At 43.0% G+C, this 24,493-nt stretch overlaps 2 protein-coding genes across 10 annotated transcripts in view; one reads left to right on the forward strand and one right to left on the reverse strand.

The window, feature by feature from the left end:
- The first annotated feature begins 1,601 nt into the window (after positions 1 to 1,601).
- Positions 1,602 to 19,865, forward strand: HACD4 (3-hydroxyacyl-CoA dehydratase 4). Of its 7 annotated transcripts, none has more exons than XM_030003498.2 (7): positions 1,602 to 2,001; positions 5,902 to 6,005; positions 6,906 to 7,033; positions 14,127 to 14,239; positions 16,825 to 16,931; positions 17,642 to 17,773; positions 18,493 to 19,865. In XM_030003498.2, the coding sequence occupies exons 2-7, from the start codon at positions 5,909 to 5,911 to the stop codon at positions 18,573 to 18,575; spliced, it is 660 nt and encodes a 219-aa protein (XP_029859358.1). In that variant the 5' UTR covers positions 1,602 to 2,001; positions 5,902 to 5,908; the 3' UTR covers positions 18,576 to 19,865. The 7 variants fall into 7 exon arrangements, with proteins under 7 accessions (XP_029859358.1, XP_029859357.1, XP_040977028.1 ...); XM_030003500.2 differs by lacking the exon at positions 1,602 to 2,001 and adding an exon at positions 3,093 to 3,207; XM_030003497.2 differs by having other exon boundaries at positions 17,642 to 19,865.
- FOCAD (focadhesin) overlaps positions 15,467 to 24,493 on the reverse strand; it is a 136,366-nt gene continuing 127,339 nt past the window's right edge. For all 3 annotated transcript variants that reach the window (XM_030003485.2, XM_030003484.2, XM_041121093.1), the window contains one exon: positions 15,467 to 24,493. In XM_030003485.2, the coding sequence (XP_029859345.1) occupies positions 24,420 to 24,493 (74 nt within the window). In that variant the 3' untranslated portion in view covers positions 15,467 to 24,419.

The raw sequence follows: 24,493 nt of genomic DNA on the forward strand, positions 1-24,493 counted from the left end.
CAGATCCTAAGGGCTAGCATCAGGTCTGATTGGCCAGATTTACTACAACCCACTGGCTGAATTGTATTCTACACCTCCCAAAGAAGAATTTGAATATCCTCGTAATAGTGGATTTATAAGCCCTGTACCTCGGCTCCACCGCTGCAGCGCGCTGCCACTCAAACGGGTGTATTTATAATAGCACTATGGTTCAGGTCAGAAGCACACCTTTGAAGCAAATTTTCTACACGTTGCCCCTTGCAATGCCTCATTCCTCATCACAGGGCAGGCCTGGAGCGCACCAACATCACTCCTTTCACATGCCACCACACCAGGAGATTTTATTTTTTTTTTTTTTCCCGGCAAGCAATGGGCGTCCAGTCCGCAGGGCCAAAGGCGAGCCGTCGAGATGCTCCAGCGGTGGGCAGCACCTCCTCCGCACCAGTTGTTCTGCTCTAAAGCCGTGCCCGGGGCAGGGCAGGGCAGCGCAGGCTGGCGCAGGGTCCCAAGCACGGCGCAGAGCCCCACGGCGCAGGGGGCTGCCGCCGGCCGAGGCCACCCCAGCTGCCCCCCTCCGCCTCCGGCCAGGCTGTGCCGCGGCGCGGGGGGGGCGGCCAGCCCCACGGAAGGGAACGGGTATCCAGCTCGCAAGCTCTTGCAGGTGCCCTTGTCATCTGCGGGAGCTTTAAGCGAGGTGAGCTTTTGCTGCGTTTAAGCGCTTGCCCGACGCTCGAGAAGAGCTGTTGCTCCTGCCGCTGGGTTTCGCTACAGCCGAGAGAGCTCAACTGCTGGCGGCGTTAGTCACACCCGATGTCCTCCCAGAGGCTAGTGGCGTGGGAGCTGTTTTGCAAGAGCTATGGGCTGAGCCTTTCAAGAGCCGTTTGTTTAATTGTTTAACCCTTTGTTTAACGCTGATTTTTTTACTTCCTCCCGAGAAAGAAATGCAATCTTTTAGCCTAGAAAAATATGATGATTCTTGAGGAGTAAAAGTGAGCTGCCACACCAGCAGGAAAGCCAGGCGTAACTGCGTGACTCCTCTGCTAAGGTCCCGGGTGGGAGATGTGACCAACAAAAACACAGTGTCCCGCTGTGTTTGCCAGGAAATCAGCCACTTGCCAGGGAGGCATTTCTCACCTCTCCAGAACACCACAGGGAGTGGAGATGGTCTTGCCAGGAGCTCAGTGGCACTCGCGGTAGGGGTGAGACCCGGTAAGGCACATTTTTTCCCCCAGGCTTTTTGTACTTACACGTAACATCCTATGCTCATTATGTCCTTGGTGACTTCTTCAGTCATAACATCAAATTTCAGATCTCACTGTAGGATGGGATGTGCTGTCAACATGAGTGCCAGTGGAAAAACTTATTTATTAGCAGAAGGGAGTTTATGAACATGTTATGACTTTCTGCTTCATCTGATTCGTGCTGAGATTATCCCAAACACTTCAGGGCAGAAGTAAACTAGGATGCACACATACATTTCCCCTGCCAGTAGTGTCCATATTTCACACAGGCATGAATAACTAGAAATTTGTAGATAAGAAGTGGAAAATTCTTTCCTCTGTCTGAAGTACTTTAAAGGGCTCCTTTTATGCTACACTCCCAGACTTCCCTACCATTTGGTAGTGTTGTTAGCATTGTTGTAGCGCTGATGATTTAAACAGAAGAGAGGAACAAATTTTTAATTTTGCATTTCTTCTCTCTAGTAATCCTTAAAAAATTTCTCTGGGTTAAGAGACAAAGTGGGATTTACGGACTAGCTTACTGGTACAACTGCAAGAAACCAATTTAGGCTAGGCTAGGCTGGGTGAGGAGCAGGGCAAATGGAGTGAAGATACTTGGGGTTAGAAAGTCCTTTCTCGGGAAGTGCAGTGTTGTTCCTACTTAGTGCTACATACGGTGACGTCATGGGGTGGGGGAAGAGGAAAGAGGAGGGGTGATCTCCTATCGAACAGCTGTTGCAGCTGTAGGGAGAAAAAAGGAGAAAGATCAGGAGCAGCAGCAGCAATCTGACCCCTGCAACAGGTAATATCTCTTGAGCGCAGGTGACCTAGACCGCTCAAATGAGAAAAAGATGGCGGGGGGGGGGGGGGGAAGTGGGGTGGGATGCGCCTGCGAGAGAAAAGTACATCTTTTGTACTGGTTCTCAGCAGCTTTCTTCTTCCTGACCTTGCAGCGCTTGCAGCTTGTCACAGGGGTGGGAGGGGGAAGGGGTAGAAGTTCAGACCGATATGACTTAAAAGGAAACCGTGTCAGCAGAGGGGCTTTTCTAGCAGACCTATCCTGGGAAGAAAAAAAAAAAAAAAGGGAACATCGCTCTCTGGTTTCAGTGTGAGGGTTGCTTCCTCCTGTGCAGCCAGCCAGTATGGGCACACGGGAAGGCAGCAGTGCCGTGGCTGTGGAGGCAGGGAAGTGCGCAGTTCATGCAGGCCTGGGTGGGACCTCCCCTGAGAGGGACCCGAGTGTGGCCTTCATCCTCGCACCTTGCAAGGGACGCCGAGCCAGGGCAAGGGCTGCCCCGCGCTGGGTGCCGCTGGGTGCTACCTGTCACCTTTGTTCGAGGGGGACCTGGTCCTGACCACCCTTCAGACACTGAGGGTACCTACCTCCCTGCTTACCTCTGATGGTAGCTACCACAGAGACACACTGTGCTAAAAGTAATAAAATGCATCAATTATACTTACGTGATTTTTCTGCCTGTGGAAATAGATGAGGCTTTGCAAGCTAAAACTGTATCGATGGTAAAATCTCTGCTGGTGAATATAAGGGAAAAGAGGATGTTTGGGACCATGCTGCTGTGTGTGCTAGTTCAGAGTGGTCTTACATTTCATCTAGTTTCCTAGGTTTTCAGCCCAGAGGGAAAGCGGATAAAGCTTTACACTAAGCAAGGTTGATCCTAAATATGATAAACGCATCCCTAGCATTTCAATGTATTTGGTGTAAAATCAGCCACAGTAAGTGGTGTGGAACTGACAATGAAAACAACAGACAGCAAGTCCAGCCTCCTGGGTCTCTCTAACTGCAAGACCCATGTATGTTTCTTCTGTAATCAATGCAGGCAGCATACTGAAATGTGCAGTGCTCCTCCAATACCTTCAAATGAAAGCACCCTGAAAGTGTTAAAGCACATCACACTACCAGGAATAAATGCAGCAGCAAGTCCACTTTACAAAGCAGGCACCAGGAAGGCCAAGTGAGGTTTGTAAGGTCGGCCAGCAAGCCTGGGGCAGGGTCAGGAACTGAACAGCTACCTGGTGGATTGCTCGTCAGTGTTTTGTCTGCAAGGGTGAGGTGAATCTGGAACTGTGCCTGCTGTGAATGGAGGGGAGCAGAAAATCTACTTAAAGCCCGTCTCTTCTGCCAGTGACCTTTCAAATAGAAGCAGATGGCTGAATTTTGTGTTGTGACACAAAACTGTTAGGACAGTGAAACAGGTTATCCTCAGTCTGCTTCTGATTCTCTAGGTAAAGAGATCAACCTTGGGATGAGAAAGACCTTAGAGAACAGTTACATTTCAGTTTCCTTTGAGTACACTGAAATCACCTTTTACTCTCTGCAGATTTCTTCACTTCTGTCAAAGGCTTCTGTTTGGTCTTAGGTACCTTTTGTGCGGCAATTAACTCAGTAGGATGAAACCCCATTTTGAGATCAGGGCCATTCCTTCACACAGTGGAGAGCATCACCAAGTGAGGGAGCTGTGCTGCTCACAGCTCTGGGACGGGGAATGGTCCTCCAGGTAACACCGGCACGCTGCCCACCAGCACATCTCTACACTTCACTGGGAATATGGGGCCCTCCATAAATGCCAACAGCGTGTATACATTTCAGTAGTCACCAGTACATTTTAAAGATGTTGAGTTCTAACATACGACGGCTGCCATATTGCCAAAACACTAGCATGAAGCTTCATTTACAAATGTCCTCTTGGTTACATCCTGTTTAGCCAAGATTAAGCAGCTTAAGAATTGTAAAGACAACAATTTTCTAGCCAGCCAGTAGAGGAAGAGTTTGCCAAATAATCCCAAATCACTGAAAGACAAGTTCTGAGGATGAGAGACAGATGTAGCAAACTAAACTTCAGAAGAAGAGAGAAATCATATGCTCAGCTTGCATCCAGCGCAAAGCCTACATGGCAATACCAGACCAAAGAGGCTGCTGGAGGTTCGCACTAGAAAGCCTCAATATTTTTCTAACTGTTCCTGTAACTTTCATACCCATTACAGTAATTCCTATACATCCAGTAATAAGGCTGTTTCTTAAATCAGAACAATGTTCTTAATTTTTTGCCTTTTTTAATGTACATTGTCCCATCTTTTTTTCTTACCACAAGAGAGAACAAAGTGTCATTCAGTAATAAAGCAGATGGGATTTTGGGTCAATATTTATAGAGCTCACTGGACTTTAGTCCAATTGAGTTGTATCATATTTTTCCCAAAAGGAGTGTTAAGGGAATACATTCCTTTGTCTGGGTCCTCATATGTCTTATTTTCGTGGTATCAAAGGGCACTGATGTATCTTGGGAGGTAAATTATGCCAGCAGATCTTTCTGTGCTTATAGAAGTGATGATACGAATAGCAGCCATCCTATGTAACAGGAAGAGAGGAAGAAAGGCATTTTTCTATGACCTCCCTAAGATATACTTAGATTAAAAATTTAGGAGATCGGTTTATCTAGATCAATTTACGGAAGTGTGTATTGTTATTTATGGTCTTGATCCAATGCTGGGAATGACGTATATGCATTTTATAATATTTAGATATTTCTAAACACAGAATTTCACTGTGTTTGTTAATGTACAGATACAAATGAAATAAAGTTTAATGGCAGAGACAAACTACATGAACACACTGGATCAAGGGGCAACTTAAAGAGATCTTACTGCCTATTGGGGCAGGAAATTAATTGGTCAAACACAAGAGATAAATTCTAGTAAAAAAATTAACAAATTAATTTCCCACAAAGGTAGACAGTCCTTTTCATAGCTGGAGGACAGGCAAGCCTCTCTCTCTGGAATAAGTCAGAAGAAAATACATTTATGGGAAAGGGAAATTAAATGTCTCCAGAGCCTATTAAGATTTGCAAAAAGTTAGATTACCTATGAAAATTAGGTTACAATTAGCTACAAGAGTTAGTCTGCTCCAACAGGAGAAGACTCACGTTATTAAATGCAACTTGAAACACAGGCTGTACAGAAAAACAAAGACCCTAATTTAAAGTTTATCTTGAAAACCTGTAGAGCAAGTTGGTGAAAAAAGGGAAAGACAGATACCCTTCAAACTGCATCAAATAAAAGCAGATTGAAATGTGGCTTTCTTTTCCATTTCTTCACCTACATTTTTATAAATACTTAAAACCATGCTGTCTGCTGGAGACACTGCAAATTATTTGCATTGTACTTTAAGCTGTCTTGAGCGCATGCTAGAGGCATGTCTTCTGGGAAGAACAGGATAAACCTCACCCAGGTGCGGAAATCCTGCTGCTGTCTGCGGGAGTCCAAGGCCCTCACCAGGGCTGCAGTGGGTGAGACCCCAGCAGTCCCTCGAGTCTGGTCACATCGTCAAGGTGGAGCCAAGCCAAGGGGCTCAGGCTTGAATCCAGCAGTCAATGGAGTGTCTTTGTTTAGCTACTTTTTCCTCTGGAGGGACAAATTTCACTGTATGGCCACAGATCACCCTAATCCCTGGTGGAAACTCAGCAAATTTTTCTGGGCATAACCTAGGTATATCAGCAAAGGGAGCCTTTGATCCATTAGGGAAAGTACTGTTCTGTGACCACTGACAGACACAGACAGTTTTCACTAATCTGTTTACATTTCAGCTGTTTTCCTTTGATTTACTAACATGTCCAAAGACGGTGCAATTTCAACAGGTCAAAAAGCTTGAATATTGTAGTAAGTCATACAGTTTGCATTTTCACCTCCACAGCTTTACCATGAACACCTACCTCTTTGTGTATGACTTAATGCAATTCTGTGGACATTCCTGGATATTTACAAATATGATCATCAGGTTCATGTCATTTGGAAAAGGTAGGATTCCTTCTATATTTTTCTTAAGCATTTTAAGAGACAGTGGCACACAGAAACATCAAATTAGAGATAAAGTTAGGATGCTGAATAGGTGTATGTCCAATACCAGGGGCTGTAATTTCAGTTAGAAAAACATTGTGTCTTCCATTAAAAAGGACGAACGAATTACTGGTACTTACATTCTGCCTGTGTCACATCAGGAATGAACCTCTTGTTTTGCTAATAAGCTTTAATATTCAGCAGCATGCTATTAACATTTGACTTGGACACAGACCTAAATGTGATTAGGTCCAGTTGTTATGGTGAATATTAATCTTATTGAAGCCACTAGGAGTGAGTATCTTTGTGGTTATTGCACGTGACTCTCTATCTCCAAAAACATTACAACATATTTCTCTTTCCATTGCCTGGGGTTAAGGCACAAAAATAGAAAACTAGTGACTGGAAATTTAAAATAATGGTGGACAGTTGTAGACACATAAAATACCTACTTTGTGATGTACTTGTTTTAGGAAGTGCCATGGGTACAGATACAGGCAGGAACTCAACATCTCCTCATGTTTAGAAGTTCCTCGTACATTTCCTCAACATTTCCTCATATTTAGAAATATCCTAGAGTGATATCTTTAAACCAACACATCCTGCACAGTGTTTTCCAGTGCATCAAGTATAGGGGATCCCATTCTTTTCTCAGCTTCCTGCCTCTGTCAGAGCCACACGCACAGAGTGGACTGCCTCCTCCCCTCCCCGAAGCTTTGCTTCTAGTACCCAAAAGTTTGGTACTGTGTGAACTTTATTTCTTGTCATCTCCAAGGTGATAGGGCAAGAGCAAACCCAATAGTTGGTTCAGGCTTTCACCATATAACCACCCTCTAATCATCCTCTTCACTTCGCCTGTAGATTCGTTGGCCGACACATTTTACTCCATAGGACTTGTAATGCGCCTTTGCCAGCTGTTGTCTATATTGGAGATCCTACACATCCTCACCGGCATTGATAAAAGCCGTCTCTTCCCAAGGATTTTGCAGGTAAGTCCATTTCTCAAGACCCTCCTTCCACGACCTACACGCTTCAGCTATGCCTGCCCCTGGGGACAAGCCCAGGCTGAACTACCCTGAATGGTCCACCTGCACACTTCCTGAGGGATCTTGGTCTGCTAATGGTTTGCTAACTGCAGGAACTGGGCCCTCAGAACTGGGTTGGGAAAGAGCTGCTCTCTGAACTTTTTTTTTTTGAGTGAAACTTCATAGCGAGTGCCCCACGCCCAGCCCACAACAGCAGGGACCTGGAAGATGTCCAGAGGAGCGGCCATCTGCAGAAATGGGGCAGCCCCCATTTCTAGGGTGCCGTAGGTGGCTGAGGATACTACCTCCCCAGCCAACTTGTTTACAGCCAGAAGACAAACTTTTAGAGCCTAAGTTTCAGTAGCTAATTCTCTTCCATGCCATTTCCTCACTGACAAGTGCATATTTATTTTGTAGACAAGCACAAGATGAGATTTTGTGGGTGGCAAAGGGATGGCAGTGAGAAAACCACCAGCACATCAAGCCTCCTGAAACAGGGTTTGCTGGCGGTTATGGAGCGTGGAAGGAAAAGAATCGATAAAGAGAAATTAAGGGACTGAAGAAGAATTAATGCTGGGAGGGGAATGAAATGAGAATTGTCATATTCCTGCTGTAAGGGTCTCTGCCCTCTCAAACCCAGACAGAGGCAAATTGTGGCAACATCCAGCAGTTCTGATGCTGTTAAGGGGTTTACAGGGCATATGTTCAGCTGTAGACAGACAACCAGCCAAAAGATCACATGCTGTAGCAGAAAACAAGATGATTCTTTGACATTTTCCTTAGCACACTCTTGTTTTCTGTTGGGAGTTAATCTCAGGTTCTGGTATTTTTCTTAATGTATTGGAAAAAGTAAAAATGTTGACTTGAGTTTACCTTCAAACCTTTCCAATCCTTAGTATTTGAATAATGGTGAAACTGGTGTTGCTCTCAGCAGTCAGAAGGTAGAAGAGTAAGAGTAGTTAGTTATGTTTTTAGTTTTCTGGATAGCCCATATTGTCAAATGACATATTGCATGGGTGAAGATGTTCCTCTTTTTAAATCTCCATTAGAAATTGATTGACTAATACAGATCTCTGTTCTTTATGCTGCTCACTAAGTACGGTAGCAAATTCGTCAAACTGCAATTAACTTTTTTTCCCTGCCTAAATCTACATGCTGTTACACTAATCTAGGAAAAAAAAAGTATCCTGTCTAATGTGTCCTGTAACAAATCTCATGTCATCTGTTGGAGAGAAAAGCAGCCTGCTAATGCTAATAGTTGTTAAAGAAAGGCTTGTCCTGGCAGAGTTTACACATTCCCCAGCCCTGACATAGTCCATTCCGTTCCTACCCAGCCCTGCAGAAGGAGAGATCAGGGAAGCCTGCACAAACACTGCTCTGTGTTGCCACAAAAGGCACTAGATATGAAATGCATAGTCTGAGCAAGAAACTTTCTTGGGCAGTGCAATTACCACAGTACTCTCCAGGGCAGCATGGAGAAAGTGGGTCAGGGAACGATACGGCACTGTGATTCCAAACATTTGGCTCACAACAAAGGTAGCTTTGGATCCTTAGTTCTTTCCCCAAGTGTTCTCTTACTGCAAACACAACTCTCTTGCCTTGATGTTAGCAGTAGTCTCATGCTGTCCAAGCAAGATGTACAAGCTCTTTGGTGTAGACTCTGCTTTCACTTGGGTTGCCCTGCTTTTGCTGTGAGAGTGCAGGTCAAGCAGTTGTGTGCCAACAGTATGCCCATATGCCTTGCCACACTCTCCTCCCTACCTCTTAGGAAGAAAGAAAAGATATATTTTCCACAATGAACTGGGGAAGGACAGTTAAAGATGCTTACCTTACTGCAGCCTACTGCATAGTCAGGGCACTGGTGAAGCTGCAAAAAATTTGACAGTGGCTGCCCTGTTCTGCGTTCCCACCACCTGTTCTGACCCTAAGCTTAAAACATATCATTATGCATCCCTCAGGCCATGCAACACGTGCATATCCACAGCGAAGTTCATCTCAGGTGATCTCTAGGATGAGAGAACAGCTGGCTCTGGCAATGTCAGGGGAGCACATGGGTGGAGGTAATGCCACCTTTAAAACAAGTTGTGAAATGTTGGTTGTTTTGTAGACATAGCAGAGACAAGATTTAAGCAGAGTTTGAATGAAGGATTTCTGCCAAATACCCCATTTATTGTGGTTTAGTAGCATTTACAAGGAACACTTTGAGATACACATTACAGATAGTGGAAGAGCAAACTCAGAGGTGTTTTCCAGAAAACCCCTTCAGGATGGCCTCACTGAGGGACAAAGTCTCAGGCCACCAGGCACCTGAGAAGGGTTAGGTAGGCCAAGGCCAAGTCACACCATGAAATAAAGATGAGTCCTGTGTGATGGATGCTCTGGAGGAACGGAATACAAGAGAGGGTCACAAAGTTGGTGCAAAGAGACGTCTCTCAGGGCATTTGCAGCTTGAATGACTGACAGGAGGACAGGACAACATGTCACATGTCATTGCAGTTGCCAAAACAGAGAATAATGAAATCTAGTAATCTGGCCAAGGCGTAAAGGCTGATGGGAATGGCACTTTAACAAGGGAGAGAGTAGGAAAGATGTAAGAAAAGACTGCCATTTTTGTGAACAAAACACCAGTTCTTCATTCTTTGCAAACAGGATTGGATTTGCCAGACTAAAAGTGATGTACTACAGCTTTGTGATAAAAACATTGATTTTTAACTTAAACTATTTAGTAGCACTTTTCTTACTTTTTTTTTTTTTTTAAACATTCACTAAATTGAAGAGCTATGTAAGGGTTTCAGGTACCAAGTACGATAACTGCACAGTCATGGTTATTAAAAAATGGAAGTGAATGTACTGCCTGCTCCTGCCCTAACCTCAGCTAGTCTAATTTGCTCTGTTTCACTTACTTGCTTCAAATGCCCAGGCTGCCTTGTGGAAATTTATGCCATTCTACAGAACTTGCTGTATCCTGTGAGAGACCAATGCTGGGAGAGGAAGGAAATTCCAGTTTGATTTTAACACAAAGAATGAGAAGAAATGAAAAATGAAACCATTGTATTTATGCTTTGTGAGGTGTCAGCACATACTTCCTTTTTATGAATTTGAAAACATAGAACTTCTAGTTTTGCCCTTTTTTTTCAAGCAAGAAAATAGCAACAGAGAACACAGTATTTTCATTCATGTAATGACAGATGATCCATAGAAGAAATGAGCTGTGGCTGAGTAGCAGCACATGCTTTTTATATACATGTGTATATATGTATGTGTGTATACACACACATATACATATGCATATATATATGTGTGTGTATTTATATATATACATGATTCCATGTACATATGTATAAATGTGTGTGTATAGGGGCACAATATCAACAGACATTTACTGGAATCTCCTCTTCTTCAAATAGCAACCTGCCTTGTCACTTGCTGAAAAGGTCCCCAGCCTCTGACTAACCCCTGCATCTACCTTCAGTTGTGTCTGGGTTACCTAAAGGTATGAGTGCTATGAAAGAAAAGGGCACAATGTCATAGAATCATAGATTCGTTTAGGTTTGAAAAGACCCTTAAGATCATCGAGTCCAACCGTAAAGCTAACAGTGCCAAGTCCACCAACAACCTGTGTCCCTAAGCGCCACGTCTACACGTCTTTTGAACATCTCCAGGGATGGTCGCTCCACCACTTCCTGGGGCAGCCTGTTCCGATGCTTGACAACCCTTTCGGTGAAGACATTTTTCCTAATAGCCCATCTAAAACCTCCCCTGGTGCAACTTGAGGCTGTTTCCTCTTGTCTTATCACTTGTTCCTTGGGAGAAGAGACCAACACCCACCTCGCTACAACCTCCTTTCAGGTAGTTGTAGAGAGCAATAAGGTCTCCCCTCAGCCTCCTTTTCTCCACACTAAACAACCCCAGTTCCCTCAGCTGCTCCTCATAAGACTTGTTCTCTACACCCTTCACCAGCTTTATTGACCTTCTCTGGACACCCTCCAGCACCTCAGTGTCTTTCTTGCAGTGAGGGGCCCGAAACTGAACACAGTGCCTCGCCAGCACAAAGCACAGGGCAATCACTTCCCTAGTCCTGCTGGCCACACTATTTCTGATACAAGCCAGGATGCCGTTGGCCGCCTTGGCCACCTGGGCACACTGCTGGCTCATATTCAGCCAGCTGTTGACCAACACCCCCCAGGTCCTTTTCGTCTGGGCAACTTTCCAGCCACTCTTCCCCAAGCCTGTAGCGCTGCATGGGATTGTTGTGACCCAGATGCAGGACCAGGCACTTGGCCTTGTTGAACCTCATACAACTGGCCTTGGCCCATCAATCCAGCCTGTCCAGATCCCTCTGTAGAGCCTTCCTGCCTTCAAGCAGATCAACACTCCCTCCCAACTTCATGTCATCTGCAAACTTGAAGGGAATAAAGGCAAGCAAGCAGGCAACCTCCTGATTTACACAGAAAAGCGGTAGAATGCCACTATATCCTCATGAGGACATCACAATTGCCCTGAGCAGCCAGGCCTGTGTCATGCTCCACAGATATGCTCCAGACCCAAGGCTACAGGCGGTTTTCAGTTTCGGCCTCTGATGGCTACTTTGTGCGCCCCTTTGTTTGCTGGCTGAGACTGCTCTCTAACAGGAACAGAAGACCTACAGGGGACCTGCTTTGTGTCAGGTCCAGTTCCCTGCTCTGGCAGGTGCTTAACCTACTTCACACAGTTTGATTACTGACTTCCATCATCTGCAACTAGCGAGGCCGAGTGCCTCCACTGTTCCCCTTCCCAAACATGAATCCTCTGATGGAGGAAATCTGCTGAGCCCCATCTAGGTGATACTCGCTGCTTCTTGTGCATCTGCTTGTGCCCCGGGGAGAGAAGGAAATCCACAGCCTCTTCCAGTCCCAGACCATGAGGCTGAATTGTGGGTCTCCATAGCTACTCTGTCTCATTGGCCAGTGCTCATCCTTTTGAAATTGGGCATGGTAGCTACCTGTCTACTGCTTATCCTTTTATCTCACTGGAACAGGATCAGCTCCTCATCACTTGACCCATGTTGTTTTCTAGCACTTTTCTACCCAGCCACCTCTTGAAGAGCAAGTCACTGTTTGGAAAATCTGCCAGCTCTCACATCTGAAAATACCTTTTCATCAAGAGACAATTCCCTGAAACATCCCTCATATTAACAATATTGCAGAACTCTCTCTCCACGTCCCAGTCTGATTTTAGGGTTGGTAACAAAATGCCCACACCACCAATGCTGCACTCCTTTACCACCCTCCACCAAAATGATTTTAACTCAGGTTCTACTTTATTTATTCTCACCAGCACACAATCCCGTTCAGTGTTCGCACTGCTTTTACCTTTGTTTTGATTTCCCTCTTGTGATGGTTGTCCTACCACGCTTCTCCTATCTCTGTTGTATCTGGTTTCAGATCCTGCATCAATACTTCCAGTTCCCCCATTTTCTTGCCAGGTTCCTCAGCATCAGCATACAAACATAGGACTTACTATCTCTCACTCTCTCTTTCCTGGCCCATCTATACAGAAGTCTGTCAACATCTGACCTTCTTAGAAATCAATTCCTCTGTTAGGGACCAATGGGATCAGCAGCACAAGATGACAGACAGGGCAGAGTGAGAGGCAGCAAAAGCATTTTTATCTGTTGTGGCCCCTCAGTGCTTTTCAGGATGAGGAACCAGATCCCTAGGGGATGGACATGCTCTCTTTCTGTATGAAAAATTGCTCTCACGTAATTTTGCTGAATAGTGAAGTGATGGCTGGTTTATCTGACAGATGTGGTTTGGAAAAAAAAGTCTGTAGGCAAAATGTTCCACACAGGAACCAGTAAACATTATGTAGCAAAACTACCACACAAACTTGCTGAGAAGCCAAGTTCTTACTTTGTTTAAGGTAGGAGTAAGGGGAAGGGGGAAAACCAGTGAAGAAGAATGACTGAGCTTATAAAAACCACCTTGTTAATCCATTTTCATTTCATGACTTTTCACTGACTTGACATCTTAGCCCACAAAATCATTAAACCTAAGGTACCTTATGGAAGAGATGGCAGTAGATATAAAAAAACCAGATGAAGCTATACTGATTCATACCAATTGAATAGATGCATGTTTTCTCCTTCAATGCTTTCAAATAAAGTGTGAATCAGAGTGAACCAGTACTGTTCTGGGAGAGTTTCACAAGCAACTGTTGGAAGTGCTGAATACTCCAGATCTCTTTATTTTACAGGACAAGGCATGGATACCGATAGGAAACTTGTCCAAGAAAGCTGCAAAAAGACACACTTGTTTTTAATTTCTTGAGCTTTAATATTGCCGAAGTATTTTTTTAAGCTGGAGACACTGCCTGTTCAATCCACTTTTATATCTTTTTGCTTGTAAAGGCATACCTTGTGGGTTGGGTAAGATTCAACCGCTAGAAAAATGCTATCACGTAAGTATTACAGCAATAATTCACATAAATGACAAGCTTAAACCCACTTCTCCTAGCCAGGAATAAGAAGGAAAGAAAAATAAGGAATTCTACTTTCCCTCTTACTTTCTGCAAATCTTAACGTGAGAGAGATCCCTTGGGATGCGGATCTCCAAGCCATGGAAAGCAGAGCTGGGACTGTCAAATAGCACTGTCTGGCATACTACCCACCCAAGGGCCTCCTGTATCCCCTGTCCTCCCAGGCAGCCTACAAGCAAAGAAGCTTACCCCCACCAGCCCGCCAGGCACTGGGGTGCTGTGGGAGGAGTCCTTGCTCCCACGCCCTCAGCTGGCTCATCCACACGTTTCCTGGGCTACAAACCCAAGTCATCCCCGTTGGCAAGCAAACCTCCACCCTCACCATAGCAGATCTATGATGTGGCAGCCAACAGTCTCCAGTTCCCCGAGCTGGAGGCCAATGGGGCCTTGAACAAAAGCAGGCCAAGAAGTGAAACGTTCACTGGACCATTTGTGAAAAGCAAACCGCATTCACCTGTGGCCTCCTATTTTGCTAAAATAGCACAGAAATGACAGCTACAGAAGGTGCAACCTGAATTCACAGTTCTTTTTTTCTTTTCAGATTGCTGAGAGAATAATTGTTTTATTTGTTGTGATCAACAGTCAGGAAGAAGTTCAAGGGAAATATGTCGTGTGTGTTTTATTTTTCCTTTGGAATTTATTAGATGTGGTCAGGTAAGGAGTCAACAGCGAAACCACAAGGGAAAATGGGTCATTCTTACAAGCAGAACCCCATCCCCACTGTGCTGCAGGCTCATTTCATTATTTTGAAATTGGTAGAAAAGCATACTATCCATTTTAAATAAAAGCTTGTACCTTACAAGCTACTTACTGATTTTTACAAAAATCCGCATAGTTGAGCAGCAGAGTGACTTACAGAAGTAAATCGTTGCATTACCATTTGCAGTTCAAAGGCTTTGCCCTTTTTAACAAAAATTTAGAAGGAAATCACAACTACCTCCCAGGGAACAGCAATTTCCGAAACTGATTTACAATCCTATTGCTTTTTTTTTTTTTTTTTTTTAGCATCTCGCTTTGATCCAAGATTGGCAGCACAGTAAGGCAGCACCAGTAGAGCTTCTTACTAAGACAGAAAGACTATTCTGCGTTAATTGCACTGTGCTTTCCAAAAAGCCAAGAGCTCCTGCTGCAGAGACTGAGAATTTCGGTGTAGTAGGGCATATATCACATGGCAGGGACAACGCGAATGAGGCAAAATGGATAGGAATACAATTCAGGATTTTTATCGCAAAAATTTTTTATGGTGGAAGGTTACCAGTACCTCCCTGTGGTAAAAGTATAATGGTGAAAATTCCACGTTACTGACTTTTGCATCGATATCTGAAGTCAGTAAACATTTCTCAAATGTAACTTAAGCCTCTATGGACCTCAGTTTGTAGACTTACAGCAGGGAAGACATATGGAATTAAGAAGCATTTTAACATGACATAGCCCTCATCGCAACTTCTGTATGGGAGCAAAATTTTTTCTTTTTTTCTTTCTGCTAAAATAGCTTTCTGCTATTTTAAATGCATTGCTTTGGGGACTGCCTGGGCAATATGGATTTAGGCAGCAAAGGAAACATATGTTATAAAAGAGATGTGAAAAAGGGAAATGTCAGGACTGGCAAGAAAGATTTTAAGTCCACTTCAGAGTATTTGTACTACATGTGTTAATAAACTACTACTTGTATTAATTATTTGGATTATTGCTCCATCCCATTTCATTTTGAAATTTGTAAAGCTAAAATAGTAGAACCTAATCTCAAATGAAAGTGTTCTGTGCAGCTGGAGAGGGGCCAAAAGTGTAAACAATATTGGCTGTAAAGTCCTGTCAGCGCGTAACAGTCCTATCAATGCATCATTATTTTCTATCATTGCTAAAGAACACAGTCCAGCATCATAGCAGTAATAGCAGCTCTTTAATAGGCAAGATAGTGTGGTCTACAGCAGCAAATGACCAATTCAAATAATGATGCATAGTACAACTCATTCAGATTTAGAATTCTTACCCAATTTATTTTACAGCATCTGTGCCATGTCCTAGCATCTCAAAGAAGCAGTCATATCTAAAAGTGTACAGGAATCTATCCCATCCCTGAGCCAACTAGTCTTGAAGTATTAGAAGTTCTTCCACATAGTTCTTCAGGGACATAAGTATCCTGTACATTATGGCTAATGATATACTGAGAGCAAATTCTGCAAGGTTTTCTGTATCTGATCTTTCCTGCTTACACTACAAACAGCCAAAGAAGCTGTATAGGGGATGGAGCAGCTGTTTCCTGTTTGTATTGGGTTCAGATTATGCCTAAAAGCAATAATAATAAAAAATGGAGACAATCCTGAAGGTGGCAGAGGGCAAACTTGAGAGAAAATGATACATTTATAGCCTATCAAACTCTTCTACAGTCCAGGAATCATGCAAACTTAGTCACATGGATTAATAAGAAGGGAATACAGAAAGTTTTTTTAATGCTGGTTCCATCTGTCTGAAAGAGTCCTGGCTAACAGGGGCTTAAAAATCCTTATTTTCATATCTCTAGCAGGACCACAAGGCAAAAAGCCTTTTAGCTGACCAAAAATGCGATCAGACCTGTTTCTCTGGTGTTTGGAAAGCTGCTGTACCACTTTTAGATCAAACTAGATAGGATTAGCTCACCTTTGGAGACTGAAGTCCTAGGCATTCTGGTCTCCCAGTGAGCAACAGTAACAGCCACAGTAAGAATAAAACGCTGCAGTAACATTGGAGGGCAACTGCTTTTGTCGCACCTACTACCCCTTCTAAAGTCCAAGGGAGGGGCAGCCATACTACAGATTAAATACCTGTGATTACCTTGCTGTTTAGCCTCCTCCAGCAGTGGTTTAGCTAGGTCAGCAGTCATAAATCAGGATTTTCTCAGTCCCAAGCAACAGTCATATTCTGCCTGCCCCTCTCAGTTGTAATATCCCTATATGAAATCCATTTTCTGATAGACCAATACGAAATTGTGCTGGTTTCTGATAAAAGCTTTTGGCCTGGAGGGCTGTATTGCTGTCTGCCTGCTTTAGGGTAGCACCACAGACAACCCTTCCAAAGCAATGAACCATCTACTTTCAGACATCAATTACAGGCTGAACAATACTGTTGCAGTATTGCTCTGAAATTTTCTGATAGGCAGCTCCAAGCTCTTCTGCAACTCCCTTGGATTTTTCAAGAATGTATCTTTATTTTAAAGACATGATCATTCTCTCTGAGTTCATCTGCTGTTCCTTTTGGTGCAGGTACACTTACAACATGTTAGCAAGGATGGGAATATACTACCTACCACTGACATGGCTCAACTTCTCACTGTGCATCCCGCTCTATCCCCTTTCAGTTCTGGCTAAAGGTAAGGAGATGGGAAAGGTACCAATTACTTGCTTCCTTAATCTCCTTCAATAAAATTTGATCAGTTCAATTGTGATTTGTGTTTAAGATATTTATTTTTCTGTTGCCAAAGTAGTCATAAATGTTTATATAATCTCATATTAACCTGTGTGTCACCCGTCTTTTTCTTTTCTGTGCTTTTTTCCTTAATAGGGGTTCTCTGGGGTTTGTGTGTCTGGTTTTGGTTTGGTTTGGTTTTTTAACAGTATGGGAAAGCATTCATTTTTCTGGGTAAAGCAGGAAAATACCCCCACAAAAGACACACGGATTCCCCTATTCCAGACTGACCCGAAGTCAGACAGCAAGTCCCGAAGTTGCCTTCTCCCCCACTGAGGCTGACCTTACTGGCTCAGGCCATACTTAGCAGCTGATCACTTAGACCAGGAAATGTGCCCACTGAGATCATATTGAGAGCAGTGCAACTACACGAGTACCAGAACTTGTGACTGAATAGGAAATACTTGCTAATTCTAGTACTAAGAGCAATTAGCACCTCAGACCTACAAAATTGAACTCAAGGAGAAAACAACATGTGCATATGCATATGAATGACATGGTAAATTCAGCATATAATATAGCTATCTGTGCCTTAAAGGTAACTGACTTTTATATGAAGCTTTTTGATGATCTTCCACCTCTTTTTAACTAAAGATTTACCATGTTATTTTACAGCATTTGCAATTTGTGTTTCACTGCCTTATTTTGAATCCTTTGGCACGTACTCCATCAAGCTACCATTTCCATTCGCCTTTTCAATCTACTTCCCCTATGTTCTGAAAATGTACCTGCTAGTGCTCTTTATAGGTAAGTATCTCATATTCCAGAAAGCTGGGTCTCAACACAACAGGGTTGCCTACAACAACAAAAAATCAAATCAGTATGGCTTCTTTCCCAAACTCTCTCTCTGCCACATCTCCTGCAGACCACTACAGGGAAGTTTATCACCAGCTGTCTTGATTTTTGATGTCTTTCAAATACAAATAATTGAATTTGTAAGAGACACTGTGTGTGAGAGGCATAAAAATACAAAACAAAAATATAAAAATTGCTTCAATGATCCTGGCCTTACAGCTACTTAACTGAAGTTTGCTTTTTTTTTTTCCTCTTAAAAAAAAATCAATTCCCATTTGACCATACCCTCATTGTGTGCAACCCCTCCTCACTCATTCCTCCTAGCTGGTATGAGAAGTTTTATCTAAATTAAGACCTTTATAGCTTGATTATCCAAAGGGGTGAAAAAAGACCCCACCCCCAAACCTGCATGTAAATAGACCCCTTCTTCTCAACAAAATACTTTTGAAAAATTTGAACTGAATTTGCCTCCATTACAGCCAAGTCTTCGTTCTGTCATTGGCTTTAACACTAATTTGAAGGATCTCATCTTTGTGATGCAGTGTTCCTAAGTTCATGGAAGGAACTGTGCAAAGTTGCCATATGAAGGCTCATACTGTTCCTTCTAAATGAACTGAAGACACTTTGGACTCTATTCCCTTGTTCTTACACCATTTTGTGTTTTGATTCAGGTATGTGCTTTATCATCCAGAACCTCTTCTCCGAAAGGAAGGCACACCTAGGGACAGGCAACATCAAAAAGAAAAGAAGCTAAGTTGATATTTTGTTTGGAAATAAGAAATATATACCCAGTGGGCTGCTGCATATCATAGGTTAAAAAGAAATTAGACAAAGATTTTCAATGCAAAACTTCTGTTTGCATGTACATTATCTGTCTGTGTAGAATTTTCAGATAAGGCAGGTCTCTTTAATGCACCTCAAAAATAACGCAGCTCAAAATAACTAGTTACTTTGAAAGTTTTGACTTCAAATGGCAGTAGTTTTAAAAATAAATATATTTTTTCTAACATATATTAGAGAACGCTGAAAAAAATTGAAGAGTGCCTCCACTCACAATCACACCAACAACCTTTATTTTGGTGTTAATTCTTGCCTTATTAGCAACAGATATTCTGTAATGACAAAATCAATTTAATCTATATGATTATTTTATATTAGGCCAACATGTATGTGCCTCATATATATAAACGCTAAATTGGCCAGAACTGGAATCTCTCAAGGAGCAGAAGCTGGAAACTTTGCAACCTATGGGAGTCACATGATGATTAGCCCCAAGCATTCACAAAGGATCCCTCACATTCTTGTCCAACCTTCATTTCTCCAAACAAGATTCCAGAAAATGCAGCTAAACCACAAAGGCAAATGATCAGGTACTCATCTACTATATATTCAAGGGAATATTTAAGGATCAGAAGTAAAAACTTATAATCATGCGACTGGCAGACATCAAGAATCTCTTTCCCCACAATGATATTCTTCCATGCTGAACAGCAGATAGATATGCAAAAGAAGTGTACAGTAGTCAGGCCAAATATATACTGTTCTTTAAAGGGAAGTGAATGACTATCAAAAGCTATGTGCAAAATTCTAACCATTTTACTGAAGTGCATTGCTCCTCATACTTCTGTAGACTGACTATCTGTGAGAATGCAACTAGAACATAGTCTCTTCAAAGGCTGGGAATGAAGAATACAGACAGCAACCCAGTGGACTGTACAAGCAAAAATGGACAAATAACTGCCTACAGGCTGGCAGGGGCTCTTCTGGTATTTCATCCACATTGACTATCACCTACATTTGAATTCAAGCAGGTAGGGGAGAAAAGCGAGGCTATTTTTTTGAGCTTGACTGAAAACTAGGGGGAGGGAGGAAAGATAATAGTTGGAAGAAGGAAAGGTAAAAGTTGGAGGGAAGATAATATTTAAAGGGAGAATGAACACTATCACAATATGAAGAGGCTTTTGCCTGTATGACTTTCTAAACCATGCAGCCTAAGAGGGTATGTAAGGAAAGAGTGAAGCTGGCCTCAATGAACTCATTTGTTTGTTATGAAAGGTAACCTACTATAATTTTTGTTTATTTAATATATGTGGCAGACAATGCCTGCAGACCATTGTGACCACTGGCGTATTTGCAAACCATAAGCAACAAAGTCATGCATGCAATAGTATAGGGTCAACCCTGGATTATTTTTTTGAAAGCACTGCAAACAGAGGTAGGAATTTGGAACTGGTTAGAGAAACAGAAGTACTTCCACTTTGGAATTCTGTCTGACCCAAACTGATTCAAGTGTGGACAACGTGAAGAAACGTATACAGCAGCTGAACAGGATGACAGCTTTGAAGAAGAGAGCCAGAACAAGAACACTTCACATCAAACCACTGTGTAACATGCTAAAGGTGAAACATGGACATTTTTCCCCTTGGAAATTCAATCTAATGTGTTTGTCATCAAACTGTCTAGAGTTAACATGCCTTGTAGGAGGAAACATGACATATGATATTGTATTGGATCTCTGTGGCAAGTGGGGAAGCTGCAGGGATGGCCTCCGTGAGAAGAAGCCAGGGGCCTCCCCGATGCCAGACACAGCTAGTTCCAGCCAGCTCCGAAACAGAGCCATCGCAGGACGCTGCTGAGCCAAACAGCAAAACTGATGGCACCTCTGTGAAAACAGATTTAAGAAAAGGTAAAAAACGCTACATAGCAGCTGTGAGAGAGAAGAGTAACAAAAATGTGACAGGAACAGCTCTGCAGACACCAAGGTTAGTGGGGAAAGACAGGAGGAGGTGCTCCACGCACTGCAGCAGATTCCCCTGCAGCCCATGGGGAAGACCATGGTGGAGCAGGTTGTCCCTCTGCAACCCATGGAGGACGACGCTAGACACGATACCCATGCTACAGCAGGTGGATGTGCCCCGAAGGAAGCTGCAGCCCATGGAGAGCCCACACAGGAGCAAGTTCCTGGCAGGAACTGTGGCCCATGAGAGACCCACACCGGAGCAGCCTTTTCCATGATCCTTTCATGGAAAGGACCCATGCTAGAGCAGTTCGTGAAGAGCTGCAGCCTGTGAGAAGGAACCATGCTGCAGCAGTTCATGAAGGACTGTATCCCATGGGAGGGACCCCATGCTGGAGCAGGGGAACAGTGTGAAGAAGAACAAGCATCAGAGATGAAGGTTTATGAACTGACTGCCACCCTCATTCCCTACCCACCCTGCACTTCTTGGGGAGGGAGGAGGTAGAAGAGTCAGGAATGAAGGAGTGAAGTTGAGCTTAGGAAGAAGGGAGGGGTGGGGCAAAGGTGTTTTTAGTTTTGTCTTTGTTTCTTACCATCCTACTCTATTTTTAGTTGGCAATAAATTACTCTTCCCCAAGTCAAGTCTGTTTTTGTGACAGTAAATGGTAAATCATCTCCCTGTCTGCAGGTTAGACTAACAGTTCTGTAGTTCCCTTGGTCTTCCCTCATGCCCTTCTGGTAAATTAGAATAATACTGGCTAGCTTCCAGTCAGCAGGGACCTCCCCAAACTCCCAAGACCTATGGTAGATGATTGAGAGGGGTCCTGCTGTAACATCTACCAGCTCCTTCAGTACTCTGGGATGAATCCCGTCAGGCCCCAGGGACTTACAAAGATTCAGCTGATGCAAGTGGCCATTTACAACTTCAGTGTCCACAAAAGGAGAGTCACTCTCCTACATGTCCTCTAACTCAGAGAACCAGGCAGTCCAAGGTCTATGAGTATTATTAAAGACCGAGGCAAAAAAAAGCACTGAAGGCCTCTGCCTTTTCTTCATCTCTGCCTGTCAGGTGACTATCTTCACCAAGTATTGGTCCAATACCTTCTTTAGACCTCCTCTTACTATTAACATACGCAAAAAATAATTTTTTCTTATCTGACCCAACACTGGCCAGCTTCAACTCTAGTTGAACTTTGGCCTTTTGTGTTTTCTCCCCACACATGTGAACCACAGCTCTGTACTCTTCCTGTGAAGCCTGACCTTGTTTCCAGAGATCATACTATTTCTTTTCTGCCTAAGGTCTGAGAGGAGTTCCCTGTTCAGCCAAGCTGGTTTTCTGCCCTGCTTGCTTGACTTTTGGCACAATGGGATTGACTGCTCCTATGCTTCTAAAATGTGGTTCTTAAAAACTGACCACCACTCATGGATCCCTAAGCCCTCAAAAGCAGATTCCAAGGACACACTGCTAACTAGCTCCCTGAGCAGCTTTAAGTTTGCTCTCTTGAAATCCAGGGTAGCAACTCTGCTGACCTTTTTTCTCATTACGCCAAAAAATTTAAACTCAAGCATTTCATGATCACTGTGGCCAAGACAGCCACCTACCATCACATCTCCCATGAGTCCTCTATTCAAAAACAAAGAGGGCATCTTTCCTAGTTGGCTCACTGAGTGCGTGTGACAAGAAATTATCTTCAACATACTTCTGGAATTCCCCAGACTTGCTTGTCACAGTGGTCTGGTATTCCCAGTTGATGTCTGGGAAGTTGAAATCTCCCATAAGTACAAGGGCTACCAATCCAGACATTTCTCCTAATTGCCCATAGAATAAATCATCAGTGCTATCATCCTGGCTCAGTGAACAATAGTAGACAGCCACAACAACACCAGCTTTGTTTTCCATCCTCCTAATCCTCACCCAAAGGCTCTCAACCACATCATCCCTAACTGTAAGGGCTGTACAGTCAAACCTCTCCCTTAAGTATAGTGGAACTCCTCCACCTTGCCTGCCCTGCCCCTCCTGAACTGCCTATAGCCCTGCATCCAGCACTCTAGTCTTGAGATTCATTCCACCAAGTCTCACTAATACCAGTGACATCATAGCTCTGGGAACTGACCAACACTTCCAGTTCATACTGTTTGTTTCTCATACTGCATGCACTAGTATACAACCATTTCAGATATGCTCCTAAACCAATGCTCCCTGGAGCTGTGTTAGCATTGCCACCCTCAAGCAGTGCTATGCCACCCCTTGGCTTACCTTTTCTACTGTATATCAGTATAGTTTAATTCACTGCTGTACTATGGAAACTAAAACACAGCATGTGGGCATTACCCAGAGATTCCCTTTAAAAAAAGGCAAACTTTTCATCTGAATTAAAATGCTAATACATATGCAAACTTAGATGAGTAAAGGTGTAAGTTAGTTTGAAACAGTACACTAGAGATGGCACCATTAAACATGTGACATATATGGCTTTGTTAGAGGTTACTTAGTGCACACAAATGGAAATGTCACACACTGAGATACTGACTCAGTGACAACCACTTTCAGTGAATCCTTCTGTACATTCACCTTTACACTGTCTTCTCAGTATACAGCTGCATACAAAGCAGGAAATTACCATTATTATACACTATTTTGGAAATACAAACAAGTACTGCATTAATCCTCCACACACCTAATCACTGAAGAAATGTCTAATCGCTGTGGGAAGCTCACTGTAACCTGTTACGTGAGAAAAGCCCATAAAGAAGTCAGAGGAGAATTTCTTCTGCAGAGGAGATGTTATCAGTCCTGAAATTAAGAGAATTCCTGCAATAGGGTGTGGCTTCTAGATGTAGGGCGATAACATTTCACGCAAGGTGGTCAAAATCAACAATGCTCTCACTAGTACTGCTTTGGAAGACATTACAGACCAGTGTCCAAGCAATTATATTCAGTTAATTTTTGTCTACTCTAGTGAGGAGGTTTGCTAAATACAAACCCCCTTTTAAAGTCTGTCTTAGCCAGACTGCAAAGTGGAAAAGTTCTCTATTCCTTCAGAAAGAGAAGAGTATTAAATAAGGAAAATGGCAGGGGCTAATCTATTTAAGATGGCAAAGGTGGAAAAGAGTTGCTGTGTTGTCTGTCCTTTTTGCCTAGAGGCAGAGAAAAACTCTGCTTATGTGCAAAGGAAGGTAAAGGAGACAAGAACAGTTAGAAGTGGAAGGAAAACTGAAACCATCCTGGAGCTGGGCACATAGCAGCCATTAGGATCATTGACTTATTTCAATGATGTTGATAAAGCTGTTGCAAAATTGATAAGCATACCACCCCTTTCAGAAACCCTGCTCACATTATATACCTTTAATGTGTTCTCACTACTGCGCAAGAGCATCATGTTATTAATAAAAAAGGGTTATCAGTTAAAAAGTAGTGCTCATTCAGAAGTCTGTTACACTAAACCATACTTTAGTAAATAGGCTACATCCAAACAAATTTTACAAGTTTTTTTTTTTACCCACTCCTACAAAGCTTCCATGAGTTAAAAGAAATATTCCACTCCAGCTTTCGAGGCTTCCAGGTGTCATTGAAACAACTCAACTGAAACCACTGAATGCGTGTTTCTCATTTAGATTCAGTATAGCCCAAACCATGCTATGTAGTTTGTAAAAGAACAACACCCCATCAGTGAAAAACAAAACACTGTTTTTCATCTTATGAGTCTTTGGGAGGAGGTAAAAGGATAAAAAAAAAAAAAAAAAAATCCAAAACTTTCTGATAGGAAATCTCTTTAAAATTGGTCTTCTTGATGCCTGTGTTGTAATATTATGCTTTCAGGTATGAACAGTTTTCTTCATTTGAGAAGATACAGTATGCAGCTACCACCCATATGCTTTAGTCCACACTGCCTTCTTCTTGAACTCTGCAAGAGATCTCAAGGCCAGAAGTGTAA

The sequence above is a fragment of the Aquila chrysaetos genome, chromosome Z (assembly GCF_900496995.4).
Source record: "Aquila chrysaetos chrysaetos chromosome Z, bAquChr1.4, whole genome shotgun sequence".
In the NCBI taxonomy this organism is placed as follows: Eukaryota; Metazoa; Chordata; class Aves; order Accipitriformes; family Accipitridae; genus Aquila; species Aquila chrysaetos.

Excerpts from the sequence above, each read along its gene's own strand:
- HACD4 (XM_030003497.2), top strand. The coding sequence starts at position 5,909 with ATGAACACCTACCTCTTTGTGTATGACTTAATGCAATTCTGTGGACAT. Across the intron at positions 6,006-6,905 it reads GTTCATGTCATTTGGAAAAG|ATTCGTTGGCCGACACATTT; the intron begins GTAGGATTCCTT and ends CTTCGCCTGTAG. Across the intron at positions 7,034-14,126 it reads TCTTCCCAAGGATTTTGCAG|ATTGCTGAGAGAATAATTGT; the intron begins GTAAGTCCATTT and ends TTTTCTTTTCAG.